At 41.5% G+C, this 23,042-nt stretch overlaps 1 protein-coding gene across 2 annotated transcripts in view; it reads right to left on the bottom strand.

Annotated features, from left to right (window-relative positions):
• ASXL2 (ASXL transcriptional regulator 2) overlaps window positions 1–361 on the bottom strand; it is a 134,449-nt gene extending 134,088 nt beyond the window's left edge. For both annotated transcript variants that reach the window (XM_024764393.1, XM_024764394.1), the window contains exon 1: window positions 42–361. In XM_024764393.1, coding sequence (XP_024620161.1) covers window positions 42–98 — 57 coding nt within the window. In that variant the 5' untranslated portion in view covers window positions 99–361. The remainder of the gene's footprint in view (window positions 1–41) is intronic.
• Window positions 362–23,042: the final 22,681 nt, after the last annotated feature.

Raw genomic sequence — 23,042 nt, 5'->3', positions numbered from 1 at the left:
CGAAATCCTCCCAGCCTTCCCGTCCGCTCCCTCCTCCTTACCGTCTTGGCGGCCTCCGCCCAGGTCCTGCCCTTCTTCCTACGGCCCTTTTCCCTCATGTCAGGTCTTGAACTGACTGGGAGGCTCCCGTGTCCGGGCTGCGGCCGCCCTCCCTGCCTGCTCTGCCCTGCGCTGTTTTTCCCGCGGTGCCGGGAAAGATGGGAGAAAGGGGAAGTCAGGCCGGAGGAGCACCCAAGCAGAGGAAGCGGCGGGGGTGGTGCGCGGGGGGCGGTCTATGGGGCGGCCGGTCCTCCTGCTGCCGTTACCACTGCTACCGCCGCTGCCATATTGGGTCCTTACTGTACAGGCAACCGCTACGGTCATGTGACCGCTCCCGCGCGGCCGTCACTACTGTACGCAGCCGGCCGCGCGAACGAGCGCGCGCGCGCCCCAGCCTCCCGCGCGGCGATGCAGGGAGAACGAGCCGGCCAGCCGCCGCGCCTGGCCACTCCCCCGCCCTCCGCGCTCCGCCTCGCTTAGAGAGCATGCGCATCGGGGAGGTCCGACGCTACGCTGCGTCGGGCGTCTTGCGCTCTTGCCTACAGCGAAAACCTGCCTGCGGAAGCGGAACTTGATACGGCCCGGAAGGTTTATTGAGTGGATTTTGACCGCGTGCGGGGCGCCGTGGTGGCTATAGAGACGGGGACCCTCGCAACTATCACTTTCAATAAGCCTCGAACTTTCATTTTTTATTTGTCCACGTTCATTTTTAGAAAGATTATCTTTTTGAAGATTTACAACAATTTTCGTCCACTTTTTTTACCCCATTTGATAGATGAAGCAATTTGAGATTGAGTGACGCCAAACTCACGAGTCTAGAATATGGTGAAGCCAAAAATCAAACTACAAGCTCAGAGTCCTTTCCGTCTCTCCAGAATGCCTCTCAGTCTTAGGTGACCTTTACTTTACGGTCACCAGTAACTACATTCACGCTTTTACATGTGAATGTCTCAAGGACACAAATGATGTCTTTTTTATCTTGGTGAGCTCGCTTCCTGGCACAGTGCCTGTACATATCAGGCTCCCAGTAAATATTTGCTGAATGATTCAGCTGTATCTGTGGTCAGAAACAATTATTTGTAGTGTCCATAACAGCCTCCTGAAAGATCCAGAATGTGGCATCTTCCGTCGCATTTCCATGTCTTTATACTTAAAAAAGTAAGGAATGTGTAGTAACGCCTACTAATCTCCCAAATCCACCTGCTTCCAGAAGCTGCTTCCGACCTACTAACTTACTATTTTCTAAAATAGGACTGAGAGTTGAGCTGTTTATTGGGAGAAAAGACCGTTGAGAACAATACTTAACTTGGAGTCCATGGATAGGTTTCAGAAGTTTATGAACCCCATAAAATTATGGGCAATATTTTGTGTGTTAGTTGTGCATTTTCTGAGAAGAGGATTCATAACTTTTCCTCAAGTTTTAAAAGGGGTCTGTTACACGCACACAAAGTCTTAATAGGGAGTTTGAGAGGCATCTAGATACTTCCTTATTTTTCTCCTTCAGTCATTAATCAGACAGCCCCGTATCAGCAATTCATAATAGAGATATTTTCATAAATTCCTTTAGTAACTCATGGCACTATCCATAACATGCAAGGTATGCACCATCTCACTCTAAAGCGTAGGTCAATAGTCAGTTCAAGAACCACCTCTCCTTTCCCAGCTGTTGACTGGGACTTGCCATCTAGCCCTGTTGCCTGGGCACTTTACCTCAGCTTGTTTTCAAATCCTGCTAGGACAGATATTCCCACTGTCCTTACTTTGCTTTTCTGGAGCTCCATTCCCAGATTTTAATTTCAAGGGTAGGGACTGTGGTATTGCAGTTCCTACTTTTTAATCTTCCACAGATCTGAATGGTTATTATTATTATTAAATTATATATAATTCCCCAGAGAGTATTTTTGTCCCAATGTGTATTGATTCAATTTGTTATGCCTATTTGCATCTCTCATATCATTCCCACTCTAGTTCTGGATTTCCCTAAATGTCCTGTCTCTACTCCCACCCTACTCAGACCCACTCTTCAAAGGATGCCAGATTGTTCTTCTTAAAACCCAACCCTCCCCCATTACTACACCCTCCAAAATTCCTAATAAAGTCAAATTTCTTAGCCCTACTTCTGCTTTTGTCTTTTCATTTGACTTATAATATTGATTCATACATCATATAAAAATTAGTGGCCACCAGTTGCAGTCCCACCCTGTCTCCCTTCAGCCCCTGATTTACCTATAAATTTGCTAATCCTAACCTTCTCCTTACTATAGGCTAATCCTTCCTTCAGTACACTGCATACCATACTGTATACAGGAGCCCAGGCTTCTCACCATCTTTGGAATGTTAGTTCATAAAATACGCCTTTTTAAAAAAAATTTTCTAGCTCTGACTCCCTTCCACCATCTTCTACAAACCTACTCAAGATCCTTCCAGATTAAATAAAGAAATTTCTTTACCCTACCAAATTATTTTTCTTTCTCTTCTTCACCCATAAATATCTTGAAAGCGTGGCCTACGCTCACAGTCTCCACCTCCACAGCTTCCACCCACTCTTCTGCCCTTCTAAGTGTAACAATACTCTCCTCTACATTAAAAAAATAGAGGTCTCGGGGGTTTCCCTGGTGGCGCAGTGGTTGAGAGTCCGCCTGCCGATGCAGGGGACACGGGTTTGTGCCCCGGTCCGGGAAGATCCCACATGCCACAGAGCAGCTGGGCCCCTGAGCCATGCCCGCTGAGCCTGCACGTCCGGAGCCTGTGCTCTGCAACAGGAGAGGCCACAACAGTGAGAGGTCCACGTACCGATAAATAAATAAAAATAAAATAGAGGTCTGACTCTTGTGTGGTAAAGTGAACGACCTGCTTTTACAAACTTTAGCTTAGGGTACTACAGAAAATGAAGTCAAGAGTTTTCAGGCTACAGATATCCAGCCCCAAGCCTGTCATGCTCTATCTTGGAATCCACGTGAGACTTTCATTTTCAAAATAAAAATAACTATTTTTCGTGTTTACAAAATTTCTCATAAAAAGTCTGTAGATATTCATTACATCTGTAGAAGCAGAGACTGAAGACTTGACCCCTTGTGCAATTGATTTATTGAAGTGCTCTCAGGAGAACTCTATAAGGATTTGAAGGAAACATGATAGGAAAAGAAGCTAAGGATAAATTGGAAGATTGGGATTGACTTATACACACTGCTATATATAAAATAGGTAACTAATAAGGACCTATTGTGTAGCACAGGAAACTCTATTCAATACTCTGTAATGACCTATATAGAAAAAGAACCTAAAAAAGAGTGGATATATGTATACGTATAACTGACTCACTTTGCTGTACACCTGAAACTAACGCAACATTGTAAATCAACTATACCCCCCCAAAAAAAGAAACTAAGGGAAGATGTGGTTTCAGCCTGGTACCTCAGCCAAGCATTAACGTCCCCACAGAATTTTCCCACCTTGAGATAGGAGGTGAGGCTTCTGTATCTGCTCATCAAACACTCTCATACTCAGACCTTCCCTGGTGAGAAAAGAGGTCAGTTGTAACCTCCCAAGCATTTCCAGGAAAGATAACTTGTTGACTAAGGGCAGTTCTCTAGAGAAAAATGCAGCTATGGGCCCTCAGCTGCCAATACTCACAGCAGCTGGAAGATATGTACACTGGAAAGGAGTGTGGGCAATGCAGCAATAGGGTATTACAAAATAAAAAGAAGAAAATTTAAATTCTACCACAAAGAAATCACCCAAGGCTTCCCTGGTGGCGCAGTGGTTGAGAGTCCGCCTGCTGATGCAGGGGACACGGGTTCGTGCCCCGGTCCGGGAGGATCCCACATGCCGCGGAGCGGCTGGGCCCGTGAGCCATGGCCGCTGAGCCTGCGCGTCCGGAGCCTGTGCTCCGCAACGGGAGAGGCCACAACAGTGAGAGGCCCGTGTACCACAAAAAAAAAAAAAAAATCACCCAGGTTATTTTCATATTTTGTTTATGACAAAATAGCATGTATAATGACAATTTTATATTTATTCTAAGCATATACATATATATCTTTTAATGAAAATGGAATTACGTATGCTGCTTAATCATATTTTTATGCTTAAAATATATCACAGACTGTATTTCCATTTTAATAAATATGGACCTAGAAGGACCGGAGATACGGTAATACAATACCTGGTATTTCCATGTGGAGGAAATGCCCTAGAGTAACCATCTGGCCTCTTGCTCTATCTCTTTTTTTTTTTTTGATGTGGGCCATTTTTAAAGTCTTTATTGGATTTGTTACAACATTGGTTCTGCTTTATGCTTTTTGCTTTTTTGGTCCCAAGGCATGTGGGATCCTAGCTCCCCGACCAGGGATTGAACCCATAGCCCCCTGCATTGGAAGGTGAAATCTTAACCACTGGACCACCAGGGAAGTCTCTTGCTCTATCTCTTACTCATTCCCTAGTCTGAAGAGGCATGAGGTGCCTGTATACTTGGGGAGTGACAGCCATTGATCCACATTTCTTGATTGATGTAGCTAATCTATTGAAAGCCTATAAAGAATTCACTCCCATTGCTTTCCTGCCTGTCCTGGACCATTATGAGGCACTGTATCTGATTGAGTACGTCTTCTCTGCATAGCTAAACTTTCACTAAGATGAGGTATCCTAAGGTCTAGACTAGGGGAAATTGGGGACAGGAAGTGCTAGCAAGCCCATTTGGCCCTCACATCTAAGCTGTTTTATCTACAACAGTTTTATCATTATGAAGGAGATATTTTTATCCCCATCTTATTACCTCCTCTATGTATCTTTCAATTTTTGCCAAACTTGGGTAGATTAACAACCTCAAACTCCAACATACAGCATAATTTTAAAGAGCTACATATAATTCCATTGTTTGGATTATGTATAATAATTTTAACCAATCTCCTCCAATTAACATTTCCTTTAATTAACATTTCAGTGCTATTATAAATAATACTGAGATAAATACCCTTGCTACTCATTCGTGGAAAGAGATCTAAGAAATATTAAAGTGAAAAAGGCAAGGTACAGAATCATATGCATGGTATGGTCCCATTTGATGAAAAAAAGGGAGGGGATAAAATAGATATTATTTTTGGTTACCAAAGGATGACTGCAGACCACCACAAAATCAATCAATTGCCATGTGTGGTGAAGAATTACACACTTTTTGAAAAAACCACTCCTGGCATGACATTGAGTCCCAGTAGAGACAGAGCTCCTGACCATGCAGCCAGAAAACTGTCTACTATGAGCTTGATTCTGTCAGTCACCTCTACCAAATCATAATGTCAGATGGGTCCAATAGCAACTCACTGTAGGATGGAAGTGTTCCATCTGGGACTGGGCACAAGCAGGCTGGAGCGCATAAGTAAGCTACACAAATCAGGGGGTCCAGGTCACCAAGTCACACAGTACTACTGCACTGACACCTCTCCTTCAGCTCACACTGTAGCTGCATGGGAGGTTTTCTTGTGACCAGCTGACAAAGGAGGAGAAAACCAAGCTCGGTTTGTGGATGGGTCAGCTTGGTATGTAGGACCAAGATGAAAATGGACCTCAGCTGCAGGACAGTCTACTCAAGTACTCTTGAAAGATAGTAGTGAGGGAAAATCTTCCCAATGGGCAAAGCTTCAGGAAGTGTACTGGATTATGTACTTTGTGTGGAAAGAGAAAGGACCCAAGGTCAAAATATAAACAGATTCATAGTCAATGGAGAATAGCTTGCCCCATGGGAAGCAATCTAAAATGTATTGAGGGGCTTCCCTGGTGGCGCAGTGGTTAAGAATCCGCGTGCCAATGCAGGGGACACAGGTTCGAGCCCTGGTCCAGGAAGATCCCACATGCCACAGAGCAACTAAGTCCCTGTGCCACACTACTGAGCCTGCGCTCTAGAGCCCACGAGCCATAACTACTGAAGCCCGCACGCCTAGAGCCCGTGCTCCACAAGAGAAGCCACCGCAATGAGAAGCCCGCTCACTGCAACGAAGAGTAGCCCCTGCTTGCCGCAACTAGAGAAACCCCACGTGCAGCAATGAAGACCCAATGCAGCCAAAAATAAAAAACTAAAATAATTTTTTTAACTATAAAACAATAAAATGTATTGAATCGAATTGCTTTTATCCCACGGGAAGAAGCACACTATAGTGCCTCTTGCTAAAAAGAACGAATATGAATAGACAATTCACAAAAGAAGAAATTCAATTAGATAATAAACAATATCTAGCTCATAAGTATCAGTGAAATCCAAATTAAAACATGATTTTAATTTAAAACTTAAAAGAGTTCATTTAAGAATCCTGATTAAACACACTTGTGTAAAAATTAACACGTGTTACCAGGTGCTGGGAGTAGGGGAGAATGTGGACTTACTGTTTAATGGGTACAGAGTTTCAGTATGGGGTGATGAAAAAATTTCTGGAGATGGTTAGTGGTGATAGTTGCACAACAGTATGAATGTACTTAATGCCACTGAATTGTACCCTTAAAAATGACTAAAATGGTGGGAGGGAGGGAGATGCAAGAGGGAGGAGATATGGGGACATATGTATATGTATAACTGATTCACTTTGTTATAAAGCAGAAACTAACACACCATTGTAAAGCAATTATACTCCAATAAAGATGTTTAAAAAAATGACTAAAATGGAAAATTTTGGGTCATTTTACTATAATTTAAAACTTATTTTAAAAAATGGGAATTCCTTGGCAGTCCAGTGGTTAGGATTCCATGCTTTCACTGCCGAGGGCCCAGGTTCAATCTCTGGTCAGGGAACTAAGATCCTGAAAGCCGCACGGCGTGGCCGCCCCCCACCAAAAAAAAAATTAACAGGTGTTCTATATACCAGTAATAACTGATAGAAAGTTTGAAAACCTCCATTCCCAATAGCTACAAAAGAGTGTATGTGTATACGCATACAGTTGACCCTTGAACAATGCGGGGGTTAGGGTCACCAACCTCCCCAAGAAGTGCTATCTCTGCCTCAAAAACAAAGGAATGGATAAGTATGACTCACCCAAGGGCAGGAAGCTGAAATGGTTTGGATAGAATCAGGACTCAAACACTAGTTCTTTTGATTCCACTTATTATGATCTCTAATCGAACACAAATTTTCCCCACGCTTAGTTAAAGATCTATAAAATAAAAACACGGGTATTATATTTATTGAAAAAATCCACATATAAGTGGACCCATGTGTACATATTTTATACACTTATACCAAAAGTTAGGACTAATGTGAAGAAAAAATGTCTTGACTGTTCATAACCTATATAAAGTAAACAACTCATTTCTGAGAGAACTAAAATAAGACTCTTAGTAAATAAATATATAAACCATGATCTTAGATAAGAAGACTATTCTAAATGCTGTTTAATTCCAAATAATATCTTAGGGAGATTTATTTGACTATATTTTGACTAAATAATGTTAAAGTTCATCTCAAACAATAAGTTAAAATTAACCAATACAATTTTTTTAAAAGAAGAGTAATGTGGGAAGATTTGTCTCACAGATTTTAAAACATATTTTTGAGGACTGATAATCTTGTTTAAAACAAAAAGAAAAAATAATCAAAACTAGAGAAACTGGTTCCAAAATTGACAGAGATTAGTGAACAAAATACCGTAGATAATTTAGAAACAAGCTTTAGTATAAACAGAACTTAGTATATAATAAAAGTGACATCATCAGTGAGGAAATGAAGTTTTATGCAGGAAATGATGTTGGCATAATTTATGTATAACCATTTAGAAAAAAATAGAGCATATTCCTCTTCCATTTTTTTTTTTCAGGGAGGGTAAACCAGAGTCTGGGTGTCTGTGGCCCCATCTTTGCCTCCTTACATATGTTTAAATATATATTATGAGAAAAAAAAAAGTAAAAAGGGAGTTCTCTGGTGGCCTAGTGGGTAGGATTCCAGGCTTTCACTGCCATGGTCCAGGTTCAATCCCTGGTCGGGGTACTAAGATCCCGCAAGCTGTGCAGTACCGCCAAAAAAAAAAAAAAAAGCAAATATATGTTATGTATATATAAATATAAATATATATCCTTGTTGTTGATCAGACTAGGGTCCAAATGGGCAATATCTTCTGAGAGCACCTTTGCTGGAAAGTGGCATCCATCATGATGACCAGGGACCACATGTCAGGCCCCTTAGGGATAGAGATGATATTTTCAACATCTTTTATGAAGCAGGCATTGGCAAAAATGTCCCTAGAACAGTTTTGTAAAGAATCAACTCTTTTTCATGAAGTTCTTATTGGAAATCTTATCATTGTTAAGAAAGATGGCACTAGCTTTATACAGCTGTAGGAACTCATCATTGGCCAGGAAGTCAGAGCCTTTGACTTTCCACTGTCTGGCAGGATGAAGTAAGGGAAAAATCATTCTGGTTTCACCTCCTTGCTCACAGAATGGTCCATTAATGCAAGAAGTCAAGACTGGCAATTCTCAAGCCCAGTTCCTCAGGTTTTCATAGTTCTAGCTGTTGATCCCTGCTATCCTATCCTCTCTATCCACATGACCTGGATTCTTGACTGTCTTCTCAAGGTAGACAATAATGCTATCTATTATACATTGGACAGAATCCTGGACATTGAACCCCCAGTTCACATAATCTTTAACTACCTCATCAGGGAACATCCCTGCTGGAGAGCCAAGTCTGTCTAATGCAACGCTCACTTTCTATCCAGTTTTCCCAACACCATTTGTTTAAGAGACTATCCTTTCCCCAGTATATATTCTTAGCTCCTTTGTCAGAAATTAATTGACCATATATGTATGGGCTTATTTCTGGGCTCTGTATTCTGTTCCATTGATCTATGTGTCTGTTATTATGCTGAAACCATGCTATTTTGTTCACTATCTCTTTGAAATCTAGTCTGAAAGCCTTCAGCTTTGTTCTTTTCAAAATTGTGTTGGCCATTCAGGGTCTTTTGTGGTTCCATTCAAATTTTAAGATTGTTTTTTCTATTTCTGTGAAAAATGCCATTGAAATTTTGATAGGGATTGCATACATTTTGTAGATCCCTTTGGGAAGCATGGACATTTTAACAACATTAATCCTCCCTATCTATAAACACAGAGTATCTTTCCATTTATTTGTGTCTTCTTCAATTTCTTTCATCAATGTCTTATAGTTTTCAGTGTATAGATCTTTCACCTCCTTGGTTAAATTTATTCCTAAGTTTTTATTCTTTTTGATGTTATTGGAAATGAGATAGTTTTCTTAATTTCTCTTTCTGACAGTTCATTGTTGGTGTTTAAAAATGCAACAGATTTTTGTATATTGATTCTGTACCCTGCATCTTTACTGACTTTGTCTATTAGTTCTAATAGTTTTTTGGTGGAGTCTTTAGGTTTTTCTATATGTAAAATCATGTCATGTGCAAATAGTGACAGTTTTACTTCTGCCTTTCCAATCTGGATGTCTTTCATTTCTTTTTCTTCCTAATTGCTGTGTCAGGACTCCCAGTATTATGTTGAATGAAAACGGCAAGAGTGGCACCCTTATCTTGTCCTATTCTTAGAAGAAAAGCTTTCAGCTTTCCACCATTGAGTATGATGTTAGCTGTGGGCTTGTCAAATATGGCCTTTATTATATTGAGGTACATCCCCTCTATACCCAGTTTATTGACACTTTTTATCTTGAAAGGACGTTGAATTTTGTCCAATGATTTTTCTGCATCTATTGAAATGATCATATGATCTTTATCCTTCATTTTGTTCATGTGTTGTATCACATTGATTTGTGGGTATTGAACTACCCTTGCATCCTTAGAATAAATCCCACTTGATCATGGTATATGATCCTTTTAATGTACTGTGGAATTGGTTTACTAATATGTTGTTGAGGATTTTTGCATCTGTATTCATCAGAGATACTGGTCTGTAATTTTCTTTCCTTGTAGTGTCCTTGTGTGGTTTAGGTATCAGAGTAATACTGGCCTCATAAAATGACTTTGGAAGTGTTTCCTCCTCTTCCATTTGTTGGAAGAGTTTGAGAAGGATTGGTATTCATTCTTCTTTACATGTTTGGTAGAATTCACCAGTGAAGGCTTCTGGTCCTGGACTTTTCTTTGTTGGTAGATCTTTGATTACTGATTCAATCTCCTTACTAGTAATCAGTCTGTTCAGATTTCTTTCTTCATGATTCAGTCTTGGTAGGTTATATGCTTATAGGAATTTACTCATTTCTTCTAGGATGTCCAAAGTGTTGGCATGTAATTATTCATAGGTGTCTCTTATGATTCTTTTTATTTCTGAGGTATCAATTGTAATGTCTCCTCTTTCATTTGTAATTTTATTTATTTTAGTCCTCTTTCTTTTCTCTTGGTTAGTCTAGCTAAAGGTTTGCATATCTTGTTTATCTTTTAAAAAACTGTTCTTAGTTTCATTGATCTTTTCTAGTGTCTCTATTTCATTCATTTCTGCTCTGATCTTTGTTATTTTCTCCCTTCTAATTTTGAGCATAGTTTGTTCTTCCTTTTCTATTTCCTTGATGTGTAAATTTAGGTTGTCTATTTGAGAGCTTTCTTTTTTCTTATTGTAGGAGTTTACTATAAACTCCCCTCTTGAAACTGCTTTTGCTGCATCCCAGAAGATTTTGTACATTGTATTTCCGTTTTCATTTGTCTCAAGGTATTTTTTTAAATTTCCCTTTCTATTTATTTGACCCACTGGTTGTTCAGGAGCATGCTGTTTAGTCTCAGCATAGTTGTGAATTTTCCAGTTTTCTTCCTATAACTGATTTCTAGTTTCATACCATTGTGGTTGGAAAAGATACTTGGTAGGATTTCAATCTTCTTGAATGTATTAAGACTTGTTTTATGGTTGAACATATAATCTATCCTGGAGAATGTTCCATGTGCACTTGAGAAGAATGTGTATTCTGCTGCTGTTAGACGGAATGTTCTGTAAATGTCTGTTAAGTCCATCTGGTTTAACATGTCGTTTAAGTCCAATGTTTCTTTATTGATTTTCTGTCTGGATGATCTATCCATTGTTGAAAATGAGATTTTGAAGTCCTCTACTATTAGTGTAGTGTGGTATATTTCTCCCTTCAGATCTGTTAATATTTGCTTTATATATTTAGGTGCTCCTATGTTGAGTACACAAATATTTACAAATGTTATACTCTTGATAAATCAATCCCTTTATCATTATATAATGACCTTCTTTGTCTCTTGCTACAGTCTTTGGCTTAAAGTCTATTTTGTGTGATATAAGTATAGCCACCTCTGCTTTCTTTTGGTTTTCATTTGCATGGGATATCTTTTTCCATCCCTTCACTTTCAGTCTGTGTGCCTCTAAAGCTGAAGTGAGTCTCTTGTAAGCAGCATATAACTGGGTCTTGTTTTTTTTTTTTTTGTGGTATGTGGGCCTCTCACTGTTGTGGCCTCTCCTGTTGCGGAGCACAGGCTCCAGATGTGCAGGCTCAATGGCCATGGCTCACGGGCCCAGCCACTCCGCTGCATGTGGGATCTTCCCAGACCAGGGCACGAACCTGTGTCCCCTGCATCGGCAGGCGGACTCTCAACCACTGCGCCACCAGGGAAGCCCCGGGTCTTGTTTTTTAATCCATTCAGCTACTCTATATCTTTTGAACAGAGAAGGAAATAAAAAATATTTTTTAAATTACTTTTGCTTGTATGTTAAAAAGATACTCAGGGGACTTCCCTGGTGGTGCAGTGGTTAAGAATCTGCCTACCAATGCAGGGAACACAGGATCGAGCCCTGGGTGGAGAAGATCTCACATGCTGTGGAGCAACTAAGCCTGGGAGCCACAACTACTGAGCCTGAACTCTAGAGCTCGTGAGCCACAACTACTTAGTCCATGTGCCACAACTACTGAAGCCCATGTGTCTAGAGCCTGTGCTCCGCAACAAAAGAGGCCACCGCAATGAGAAGCCCACATACCACAACGAAGAGTAGCCCCCACTCGCCGCAACTAGAGAAAGCCCATGCGCGGCAATGAAGACCCAACACTGCCAAAAATAAATAAATAATTTTTTTTTTTAAAAGATACTCAGGTACTCCTTGTACTTCTGTTTTACGTTTCAATTTGGGTCTAGAGTAGGTAAATAATGTACATGGTAATCAGAATTCTTTACCAGTAACTTTTTAAAAAATTAATTAACTTATTTATTTTTATTTTTGGCTGTGTTGGGTCTTTGTTGCCATGCGTGGGCTTTCTCTAGTTGTGGCGAGCAGAGTCTACTCTTCGTTGTGGTGCATGGGCTTCTCATTGCGGTGGCTTCTCTTGTTGTGGAGCACGGGCTCTAGGCACATGGGCTTCAGTAGCTGTGGCACACGGGCTAAGTAGTTGTGGCTCACGGGCTCTAGAGAGCAGGCTCAGTAGTTGCAGCACCTGGGCTTAGTTGCTCCGTGGCATGTGGGATCTTCCCGGACCAGGGCTCAAACCCATGTCCCCTGCATTGGCAGGTGGATTCTTAACCACTTCGCCACAAGGGAAGCCCTACAATTAACTTTTAAAAATACCCCGGTATGGTAGAATTATCCAATTCTGTCTAATGATAATCTAAAGACAATTTACTTATTAAGAAACTTTTTCTTATAGCCTCACAGATAGTAGAACCAACATTAATTCTGGGGGGAAATAGTTGTTTTAAAAAGACAATATTAAATAAATAGTGTAGCATGAAGGCACCAGAGCACAGGTCTTCTGAAGCCCTTGTTAGCTCTACCCTAGCCACAGACATCAGCCTTAATCAGTTTGTCATCTCAAACATGCTTGCCTTGGACTTCCCTGGTGGTGTAGTGGTTAAGAATCCGCCTGCCAATGCAGGGGACACGGGTTCGAGCCCTGGTCCGGGAAGATCCCACATGCCACGGAGCAGCTAAGCCCGTACAACACAACTACTGAGCCTGCACTCTAGAGCCCGCGAGCCACAACTACTGAGCCCGCGTGCCACAACTACTGAAGCCCACGCGCGTAGAGCCTGTGCTCTGCAACAAGAGAAGCCACCACAATTAGAAGCCTGCGCACCGCAATGAAGAGTAGCCCCCGCTCGCCACAACTAGAGAAAGCCCACACGCAGCAATGAAGACCCAACGCAGCAAAAAATAAATAAATAAATAAAATAATTTTTTAAAAAAGAAAAAACATGCTCGCCTTGACTTAGGTCATGACCAGGAGGCAGGCTGTAGGTGGATCCTGTTCAAAGTCCTTGCCTCTGACTCTACATTGGTCAACAGCTGTGGCTGCACACAGAAAGAGGTGACAGACTCAGACTGATTGGGCTGGAATCCCCTCACCTGACTATCAGAAGTTGGGAGAGCCACTTCAACTTTTTAAGCCTCACTTCTCTCTACTAGGGTTATTATGAGGTCTGAATGAGGTAATAGATGTAAAGTGCTTAGAATAGCACCTAGTACATTGTAAGCCATCAATAAATGTTAGTTATTGTATCTTGTGTATTATACCTGACCAGAAAAGAGGACAAAAGTAGACTTTCTCAACTCTTCTTCCTTCCTGCAAAACTTTTATGTACCCAGCTGTTTCCATTTCTCCACTATGCAACAAGATTTAGCATACTTGGTGATTAGGACAGCAAGAGGAAAGGGAAGGAAAGGAATTGACTATTCAGTGTCTGCTGTATACCTGGCAATTTATATGAGGATATGAAGATTAAGGAATGTCTCAAGAAATATTTCTCTTAGGGACAAATACGACCTTGAAATATCAATCCAGTTCAACTTAAACAGATTAATTTAGTATCTTTCAACCATGAGCCAAACACTGAGGACCAGACATGAGCGCAAGATGGCAAAACAGGGAGGAAAAGGACTGTGTCTATCATGTTCATTATTATATTTTCAGTGTCTAGAATAGCACTTGTTATAGGAGATGCTCAACATAATTTTATTAAATTAAAAAGCAGATAAATAAATAAATAAGCAAGACACAGCCCCTACTCCCAAGAAGCTCATATTAAAGTAAAAAAGACCAAAACAAATTAGATACCATACATTGTCATACATACAATCATAAACATATATGCAAAACCCTAAAGTGACATAGATGAAAAGGTAATAAACTCTATGGGGCTTAGGTCTGGGGAGGGTGTCCAGCAAGGACCCAAGGAGGAGCCCTTTAGAATGACAACCTGTGAAGAGAGTGGATGGGGCAGGGAGAGTAAATGAGATTAGAAGCAGGGAAACCAGTTAGGAGGGCTTTGTAACTGGTCTTCCAGGGGACATTACGTCCTCAGGTTCTAGATCAGGTTTCTTAACCTGGGGTCCAAGGGAGGGGTCCATTAGTTTAGACAAAATTACATCTTTATTTTCACTAAATTTAAACTGATTTGTCACCTATGATTTTGTCACGAACAGAAACCTCAGATATTTTCATATTATATTACAGAAATATTTTTATATTTATCATAACTTCACAATTTCAGTATTACTAGACCTGCCACTATATCTTGTTATGTGAGGCATTAACAGTGAAGCACCTATACCACCATATCACAAGTTCATTTTTCTAATAAGCTGATCACTGGATTTCGATGTAATTTTTTTTTTTTTTTTTTGTAATCGTATGTATTTTATTTACACGTTAAAAGAGATTCTGAGGGCTTCCCTGGTGGCGCAGTGGTTGAGAGTCCGCCTGCTGATGCAGAGGACACGGATTCGTGCCCCGGTCCGGGAGGTTCCACATGCCGCGGAGCGGCTGGGCCCGTGAGCCTGCGCGTCCGGAGCCTGTGCTCCGCAACGGGAGAGGCCCCAACGGTGAGAGAGGCCCGCGTACCGCAAAAAAAAAAAAAAGAGAGATTCTGAGAAGGGGTCCGTAGGCTTCAACAAACTGCCAAAGGAATCCACAGTAAACAAACAAGCAAACACAAAAACAGGTGGTGGTTAAGAACCTCTACTCCAGAGTCAGATTAAGTGTATGAAACCCTAATTTCATCCCATAAGTGTGTGACTTCAGGCAAATTAAAAAAACAAAAATCTTTCTTGGCCTCAGTTTTCTCATGTGGAAAATGGGTGTAATATTCACAGTATCTGTTTCATAAGTTTGTTGTAAAGATAAAATACACATAAAGAGCTCAGAATAATGCCAGGTATATAAACATTCAATAACTGATACTATAATAACCTGTCTAGATCTCAGTTTCTGAAGAAAATCCAGTGAATATTCCCTTAAATCTAGCATTCCTAGAGATTCTAGCCTATATATGAAGATTTCCCTGAGTGGTGATTAAGGCAACAGCCAAAAGATTCCTCATTTCCTCCTCTTCCCCTCTTGTTTATAAGTCAATTTAAGGACCAATGAAGAGTTAATAGAAAGTTTTTGTTTATAAGTCAATTTAAGGACCAATGAAGAGTTAATACAAGGTTTTCCCTTCCTGCAAAAAAAAAAAAAAAAAAAAAAGGCACTTCCTGAAAATTAAGACTGATGTATAAACACAGATTTAGTTGATAGACCCCCATGGAAAATATCCTATTCCAGTTTCTCTAAAGCATAAATCTGGATGCTATTGAGAGGCATGAAGTAGCTCACTTTGTGGGCATGAAGGGAAGACCAGACCCTGTACTGAACTGCAGGTGGTCAGAGATTCAGAGATGCAGAAAGCAGGAAGGAAGGCGGAGGAATTGGAGGCCAGCCAGGAGCAAGCTGGGAATAACCAGGCTGTGCTGCTCCTTAGTTACCACGGGCTTTGTCCAGCCAGATGTCCTCAGCATCTCCTTGGTTTTCTGCCTGAGGAATTTGACTATTCATTCTGATGTTGTCTTAAATGCTGTCCACATTCATAAGTACTCCTCAGAGGTCAAATACATTTTTAAAAAAATAAATTTATTTACTTTTTATTTATTTTTGGCTGTGTTGGGTCTTCGTTGCTGCACGCGGGCTTTCTCTAGTTGTGGCGAGCGGGGTCTACTCTTAGGTGCAGTGCACGGGCTTCTCACTGCGGTGGCTTCTCTTGTTGTGGAGCACAGGCTCTAGGCGTGCGGACTGCATTAGTTGTGGTACGCGGTCTCAGTAGTTGTGGCTCACGGGCTCTAAATCGCAGCCTCGTATTTGTGGCACACGGGCTTAGCTGCTCCGCGGCATGTGGGATCTTCCTGGACCAGGGCTCGAACCCATGTCCCCAGCATTGGCAGGCAGACTCTTAACCACTCCACCACCAGGGAAGTCCTCAAATACATTTTAAAATGTTCATCCTAGCAAGAGAGATTTTTTACATAGATGGGGATACAGCCTGGACCTAAAAAGATTTAGGTTCAAGTCCCAACTTTGTCATTTACTACCTGAGTGAACTTAAGCAATTTGTTTAGATTGTCTAATCTTCAGTTTCCCCATCTACCAAAAATTGGGATAGTTTGCTCAATGAAAATTCATTTTGAGCCTATTATGTGACAGGCTCAGATATGAATGTTGGGAATACAGAAGTAAACCAGGTGGGTAAGGCCCTACCTGGTAAGGCTATCAAGGAGCTTTATTCAAGTGGAGATAGGGGAGAAATAAATAGACAAGACAACATCAGATGTTGATAAATGTCTGGAAGACAATAAAACAAGTTGATGTGCAAGACAGCGGGAGCATTTTTAGATGACAAGGAAAGCCTCTCTGAGAATTTGACATTTGAGCTGAAACAAAAGACAAGAAAGACAAGAAGGAACTAGCCCTGTGAGGATGAGGGTGTGGAGCATTCCAGTGTAAGGCAAGGGGGATTTCAAAGGCCCTAAGGCAGAGGAAAGGGTTTGGTGTATCAGTGGAATACAGAGAAGATCTAGAATGGAGTGAGATGGAGAGGAATCTGGGAAGAAGTGGGAGAGGTAGGCAAGACTGAGGAGGCGGAAGAGGATGTGGGAGATTTGAGGAGAGCAGAGAATGCGTGAAGTAGTTGTTTTGGAGAATGGGTGAGAGAACATGCTGGGGAAGTGGAGTAGGGTTGCTTGGCAGCGTTGAAGACTCCTTTTGGGATGTGTGGTCATGAATTTAAACTAGAGCTAACTGGCATAGTGGATGTTGCTCTGAGGATTAGATCAGATGAAGGGCAGGTTTTGGTAGATGCTCAAAAATGTTGACTAGCTGTCATAAGAGGCAGAAAAAAAGAAGATGAGGAAAATGAAACAAGCTCATTTATTTTTGCAACCATTTGCAATTCATAGGAGCAGTAAATAATACACTGTGTATTCTGATCTTTGGTTTAAAACTAAGGTTATTTTTTTAATAAATTTATTTATTTTTATTTATCTTTGGCTGCGTTGGATCTTTGTTGCTGAGTGCAGGCTTTCTCTAGTTGTGGTGAGCAGGGGCTACTCTTTGTTGTAAGACTCAGGTTTTCTTCTAAAATGAGTTTTTTTGCATTTGAATATTTTAACCCTGAGTGTTTTTGCATACCTAATACAAAGCACTGTAATTTTTGCTCTTGTGGCCTTAGTAAACTGGAAGTAAATCTCTTTGGTCAGTCCCTTGTAGAACCACTTCCTTATACTCCAAATACAGGAGCACAGCTTATCTTAATATATACACAAACTTTGCTTCCATCCTTTTGGGTGCTCAGACAAAAAAAAAAAGAAGATTTCTTTTGGTAACCTTCCAAAGGTGTTTTGAAATGTTAATTCACCCACATTTGGTACCTGGGAACAACTCTGCAGCCTTGGATATCACCTCTATTGCAACTTTGAATATAATCTCCCTTGCAACGCAGAAATGGAGGAAATCACACCTGAAATTTCCTGTAATTTCATCTCACCCAATGAGATCCTTTTTGACAAATCCTTTTTTAAAACTCCTTAAGGTTTAGAAGTTCTAATACAGGAAAAGCACTGATACTGATATGGGATATGGCAGAAATGCCAAATGAACTAGATCTGAATGGGACAGGATCTGGAGTCAGTGGGGGACCTCAGAGGCAGCAGCTGGGAGACAGGTAGGTGTTGAGTGGTGAGAATGACAGCTGGGTTGGTAGGAGGCTAGTGAGGAGTCCGGCAAGGGATAATAAGTGAGCTTGCCTACTGGAAGGCAGAGAGCAACAGAGAGGAATTGGAGAGCAAATAAAAGGTGGGATTCTAGGCATGCAGTCTGACAGCAGGCTGTGAGAACTCGAGCTCTTAGACAATCAGAGAAGTTGAAAAGAACAAGGTACGCCCCCAATCTCAGTCTTTGATAGCCCCAGCCCTACGTTCTGCAAATTCTTCCTCTAGCTGGTGGTGTCTCCCAGAAGCATCATCTACTCCAATGTTCTTGCTTCCTCAAAGAAACCTCCTGCTCCCCACCTCCCACCCCCATTCCACGTAATGTTTACAAGTTGGAGATAAAGATTCTGAGGTTGTAACAAACACGGCTGGTCTCCCATCATATCCACCCAACACTCAGTGTTCCTATAATTGCTGACAGTTTCTTCCTGCAAACATCTGGGACTCTGCCTGAGAGCTTTCCCTGATCACTGGAGCATGCTTGACTCAGGAGCAAGGCAGACCAGAAAAGCCAGGGTCTTAATGCCTCAGAGCAACCGCCAAACAATGATTGACCGGAGTTGGTATAGAAATACGTATTTCAGTTACCTATTGCTGTGTAATAAGCCACTCCAAAACCAGTCGTTTAAGACGACAGTGATTTGTTATTTCTCATGACTCTGTGGGTGGGCTGGGTAGTTCCTCTTCTAGTTCTGCCTGGGCTCGCTCATGTGGCTGCATTCAGCTGCAGAGTTAGCTGGGCTGAAAGGTCCGAGCTGGTATCACTTACGTGTCTTGCAGTTGGCATTGGCTGTTGGCTTGGGACACTTTGGTATTCCTCCACATGGCTTTTTTTCTTTTCCTGGGCTAGACCGCCTTCCTCATCCAGTAGCGATCTCTGCATATCAAGAGGGCAAAGGCCAAAGTTGCAAGGCGTCTCAAAGCCTAGGCTCTGAAGCTGGCCCAATATCACTTTTGCCATTTTTATTGGTCAAAGCAAGTCACAAGGTCATCCCAGATTCAAGGGACAATGGCTAATAGACCATGGTATTCCTGGGAATATGATAGATGGGGAGACAATAAGGATATTGCCCAACTTACATTAAAAAAAAAAAAAAAAGACCAAGATTGAATGTGGTGGACACACAGACACACACTAGGGTGAGCCACCTCCCCCCATTAGTCATATCTTGTATAATCTCCTGCCCTTGAAAACCTATGGCCTGCTTCTAGCCAATAGAGTATGGCAAAGGTGATAGGATTGTCACTTCTTTAATTAGGTTACATTATGAAAGACTTAGCCAACTGGACAAAGAGATCCTCCTGCTGGCCTTGAAGAAGCAAGCTGCTAAAAGGTGAACTGCCTATAAGAGAATGGACCTGTGCCAGAAGCAGCCCTCTTTGTCTTACTACTGCAAAGAACTGAGTTCAACCAACAACAATGTCGACTTGGAAGAGTACTCTAAGCTCCAGGAAGGAGCTCCATCAAGAAAAGAGTTCCAGAAGGGAACGTAGCGCATCTGACACCTTGGTTACAACCTTGTGAGACCTTGAGTGGAGGATCCAGCTAAGCCATGCCTAGACTTCTGACCCAGGGAAACTGTAAGATAATAGCATGGGGTTTGTTTTAAGCTTCTGAGTTTGTGGTAGTTTGTTAGGCAAGAATATGAAACTGGTACAAGTGAGTAGAAACCTGAGGTCAGCCACTAAGGTGGAAAATCACAATCCCTTACACAGTTTCCAGACCTCAGCCTGTTCTCACACCTAGAGGCCATCAATTGAAGGAGATCCCAAGTCCCTTTGAGGAAGAGCCCTCGGCTAACATCTTCATCGGGTCACATAATTATCACTTCTTTTTGTATTGAGGACAATTAAGATTTAGTCTTAGTAATTTTGAAGTTTATAATACAGTATCATTGACTATAATCACTGTTGTACATTAAATTTCTAGAACTTATTTATCCAGTAGCTGCAATGGCATACCTCTCTTTTCCCCAGTTTTATTGAGATATAACTGACACACAGCACTGCATAAGTTTAAGGTGTACAACATAATGATCTGACCTACGTACATCATGAAACGATTACCGCGATAGGTTTAATGAACGTCCATCATCTCTGGAATACCTGTTTTTAACAGATATTGCCAGATTTCATTCTACCAAAAATAAACAGAGTTCTACCGTCAAAGTATGAAAATACTCATTCCACATCCCCAAATCACTCTTTGTGGCTGCCACTTTTTAAAAAATTTTATCACTTTGATAGGTGCCGAATATCTGTCAATTAATTACTTTTCATTTATACTATCCACACTTTATTTATTGTTTTACATCTTTACTGGATTATAATTGCTTTACAATGTTGTGTTAGTTTCTACTGTACAACAGAGTGAATCAGCTATATGTATACCTATATCCCCTCCCTCTTGAGCCTCCCTCCCAACCTTCCTGTCAATTAAATTTATTTTAGATATCGCTGCTGGCTACCACTTTAAAGTGTCCGTGACAAAATGGACTTAACGTGGGATATGAGTAGGTCAGGGTGGAACGAGGTGTGACGGTTGTGCTGCGCCCATGCCCTTGACCTCCCTCCCTCTGACGGCTGTTTCCTGCGGCACCTGCAACACTGTGCCTCTAGGCTTTCTCTGGCCATAGGCGCGTGTTTAACCCTCACTGGGGGCAGGGTGCAATTACCAGGCTGTTAATGTACTCAGCTCTCAAGCAATAACTGAAAGGAGTTGGTGTATAAATACCCCAGTTTCTTTGCTTCTCTGGGGGACAGCTCTGTAACAAATGCTGCACAATCCCCCCAGTGGAGGACCCGTGCAGGAGCCCCCAGGGAGGACCCAGTGGAGGACCTCCATGGAGGACTCCCGGGGAGGACCCGGTGGAGAACCCTGTGGGGCTGAGCTTGGGTTGCTGGTTAACTCTGCCTGGCTTCCTCTCTTCTGTATTTCCTTCCTCACTCCGTGACTGGTACTTCCTGAGATCAATTCCCGATAAACTATTTGCATTTACTTTCCGGTTTCAGAGCCTGTTTTTAAGAATCCCAACCTAAGACTGCAATGATACAAGTCTGGGAAACATGGCCCATTTCAGAATCTTGGGGTGGGGAGGCCTAGAGTTGAAAAATGCCCAGTGAGAATGCCTGCCCCACAACGAAGTGTAACAACATGGGTGAATCTCACAAATGTAATGCTGAGTGACAGAAACCAGGCATAAACTGAGTACGTGCTGTATAATTCCATCTGTATAGAGGGCAACAGCAGACCACAGGGATGGATGCCATCAGAAGGCACAACGGTGTTTACCCTTGGAGGGCTAAAGTCTGGCAGGCAGGATGAGGGGGGCTTCTGGACAGCTAGAATCACTGTTCCTTTATCTAGATGATTACGTGAGTGTATCTGAAAATTCATCAGGCAAGTATGCTTGAGGTTTGTATAATTTTCTCTCTATATGTAATATTTTTGTAAGTTTTTAGAAATCCTTATTCTAATTCCTGTAGTGTAGTGACATAGATGATTAAAAATGGCTTCCAGAGGAAAACATTGGAAGAACACTCTGACATAAATCACAGCAAGATTTTTTTTGATCCACCTCTTAGAGTAATGGAAATAAAAACAAAAATAAGCAAATGGGACCTAATGAAACTTCAAAGCTTTTGCACAGCAAAGGAAACCATAAACAAGACGAAAAGACAATGCTCAGAATGGGAGAAAATATTTGCAAATGAATCAACGGACAAAGGATTAATCTCCAAAATATATAAACAGCTCAATATTAAAGAAACAAACAACCCAATCCAAAAATGGGCAGAAGACCTAAATAGACATTTCTCCATGGAAGACATACAGATGGCCAAGAAGCACATGAAAAGCTGTTCAACATCACTAATTATTAGAGAAATGCAAATCAAAACTACAATGAGGTATCACCTCACACCAGTTAGAATGGGCGTCATCAGAAAATCTACAAACAACAAATGCTGGAGAGGGTGTGGAGAAAAGGGAACCCTCCTGCACTGTTGGTGGGAATGTAAATTGATAACAGCCACTATGGAGAACAGTATGGAGGGTCATTAGAAAACTAAAAATAGAATTACCATATGACCCAGCAATCCACTACTGGGCATATACCCAGAGGAAACCATAATTCAAAAAGACACATGCACCCCAGTGTTCACTGCAGCACTATTTACAATAGCCAGGTCATGGAAGCAACCTAAATGCCCATCGTGCCTGTCCCTCCTCCAGACTGCAAGCTCCTTGTAGACATGAACACTACTCTCTTGGTCTTTGTAACTCCAGTACCCAGCATGGTGCCTGGCCCATAATATTTGCTTCAAGCCAGAGTATTATTATTTCTAAGATGTTTCCAAGGCCTTTCCATTGTTCTCCTTGTTGATCTAACCTTTTCTAAAGTTCAATGTCCTTTGCAAAGAGGGTGTTTTTCCTCCCTGATCTGGGCTGGGGGTTGACCTGGTGTTTCAATCTGAAAGCTTTTAGAAACTGCTGGAGGCAGGATTAACTGGTTTAGAGCTTTTTTTTTTTTTTTAATTCCAGGATTGATATAAAGCAGAAAGACTGAGGGAAGACAAAGCCACTTCGTCAATCAGCAGCCTGCTCCAGGATTAATGTGGTAAGAACTGTACAGAATTGAAAAGAAAGGGATATTATCCTTGCCCTCTAATTGGATACAACTTACAAACCGTCTGGTTCTCTGAACATGGAACATGCTCCTAGTTTCCAAACTGTAATTAATAACATTTTGAACCATAGTTTTCAAGCATTTCTTTAACCTCAGAACTCCTTGTTCAGGCTTATCTAGCCTGCAAGATCAATGTGTTATACAGATAAAAGCTCTTGTGGAAGATGGTGAGCATATCCGTGGGGCCTGGTTCCTGGTTCCACTGGGCTGTTTGCTAAGTCTGTCCCATGTGGCCCCTGAGACACAGAACTCAGGGCACCAGTTCAATCATTCATTCAGTCTGTCACCATTCAATGATTTATTGAGTGTCAGCTATGTGTTTGGTGCTAGTAGCTCTGTGCTGAACAAGACAGAAGGATTTCCAT

This window comes from Neophocaena asiaeorientalis, unplaced genomic scaffold (assembly GCF_003031525.2).
Source record: "Neophocaena asiaeorientalis asiaeorientalis breed wild unplaced genomic scaffold, Neophocaena_asiaeorientalis_V1.1 scaffold345, whole genome shotgun sequence".
Lineage (NCBI taxonomy): Eukaryota > Metazoa > Chordata > Mammalia > Artiodactyla > Phocoenidae > Neophocaena > Neophocaena asiaeorientalis.
The sequence above is the reverse complement of the archived record's forward strand: the minus strand, read 5'-3'. Positions and strand labels throughout refer to the sequence as shown.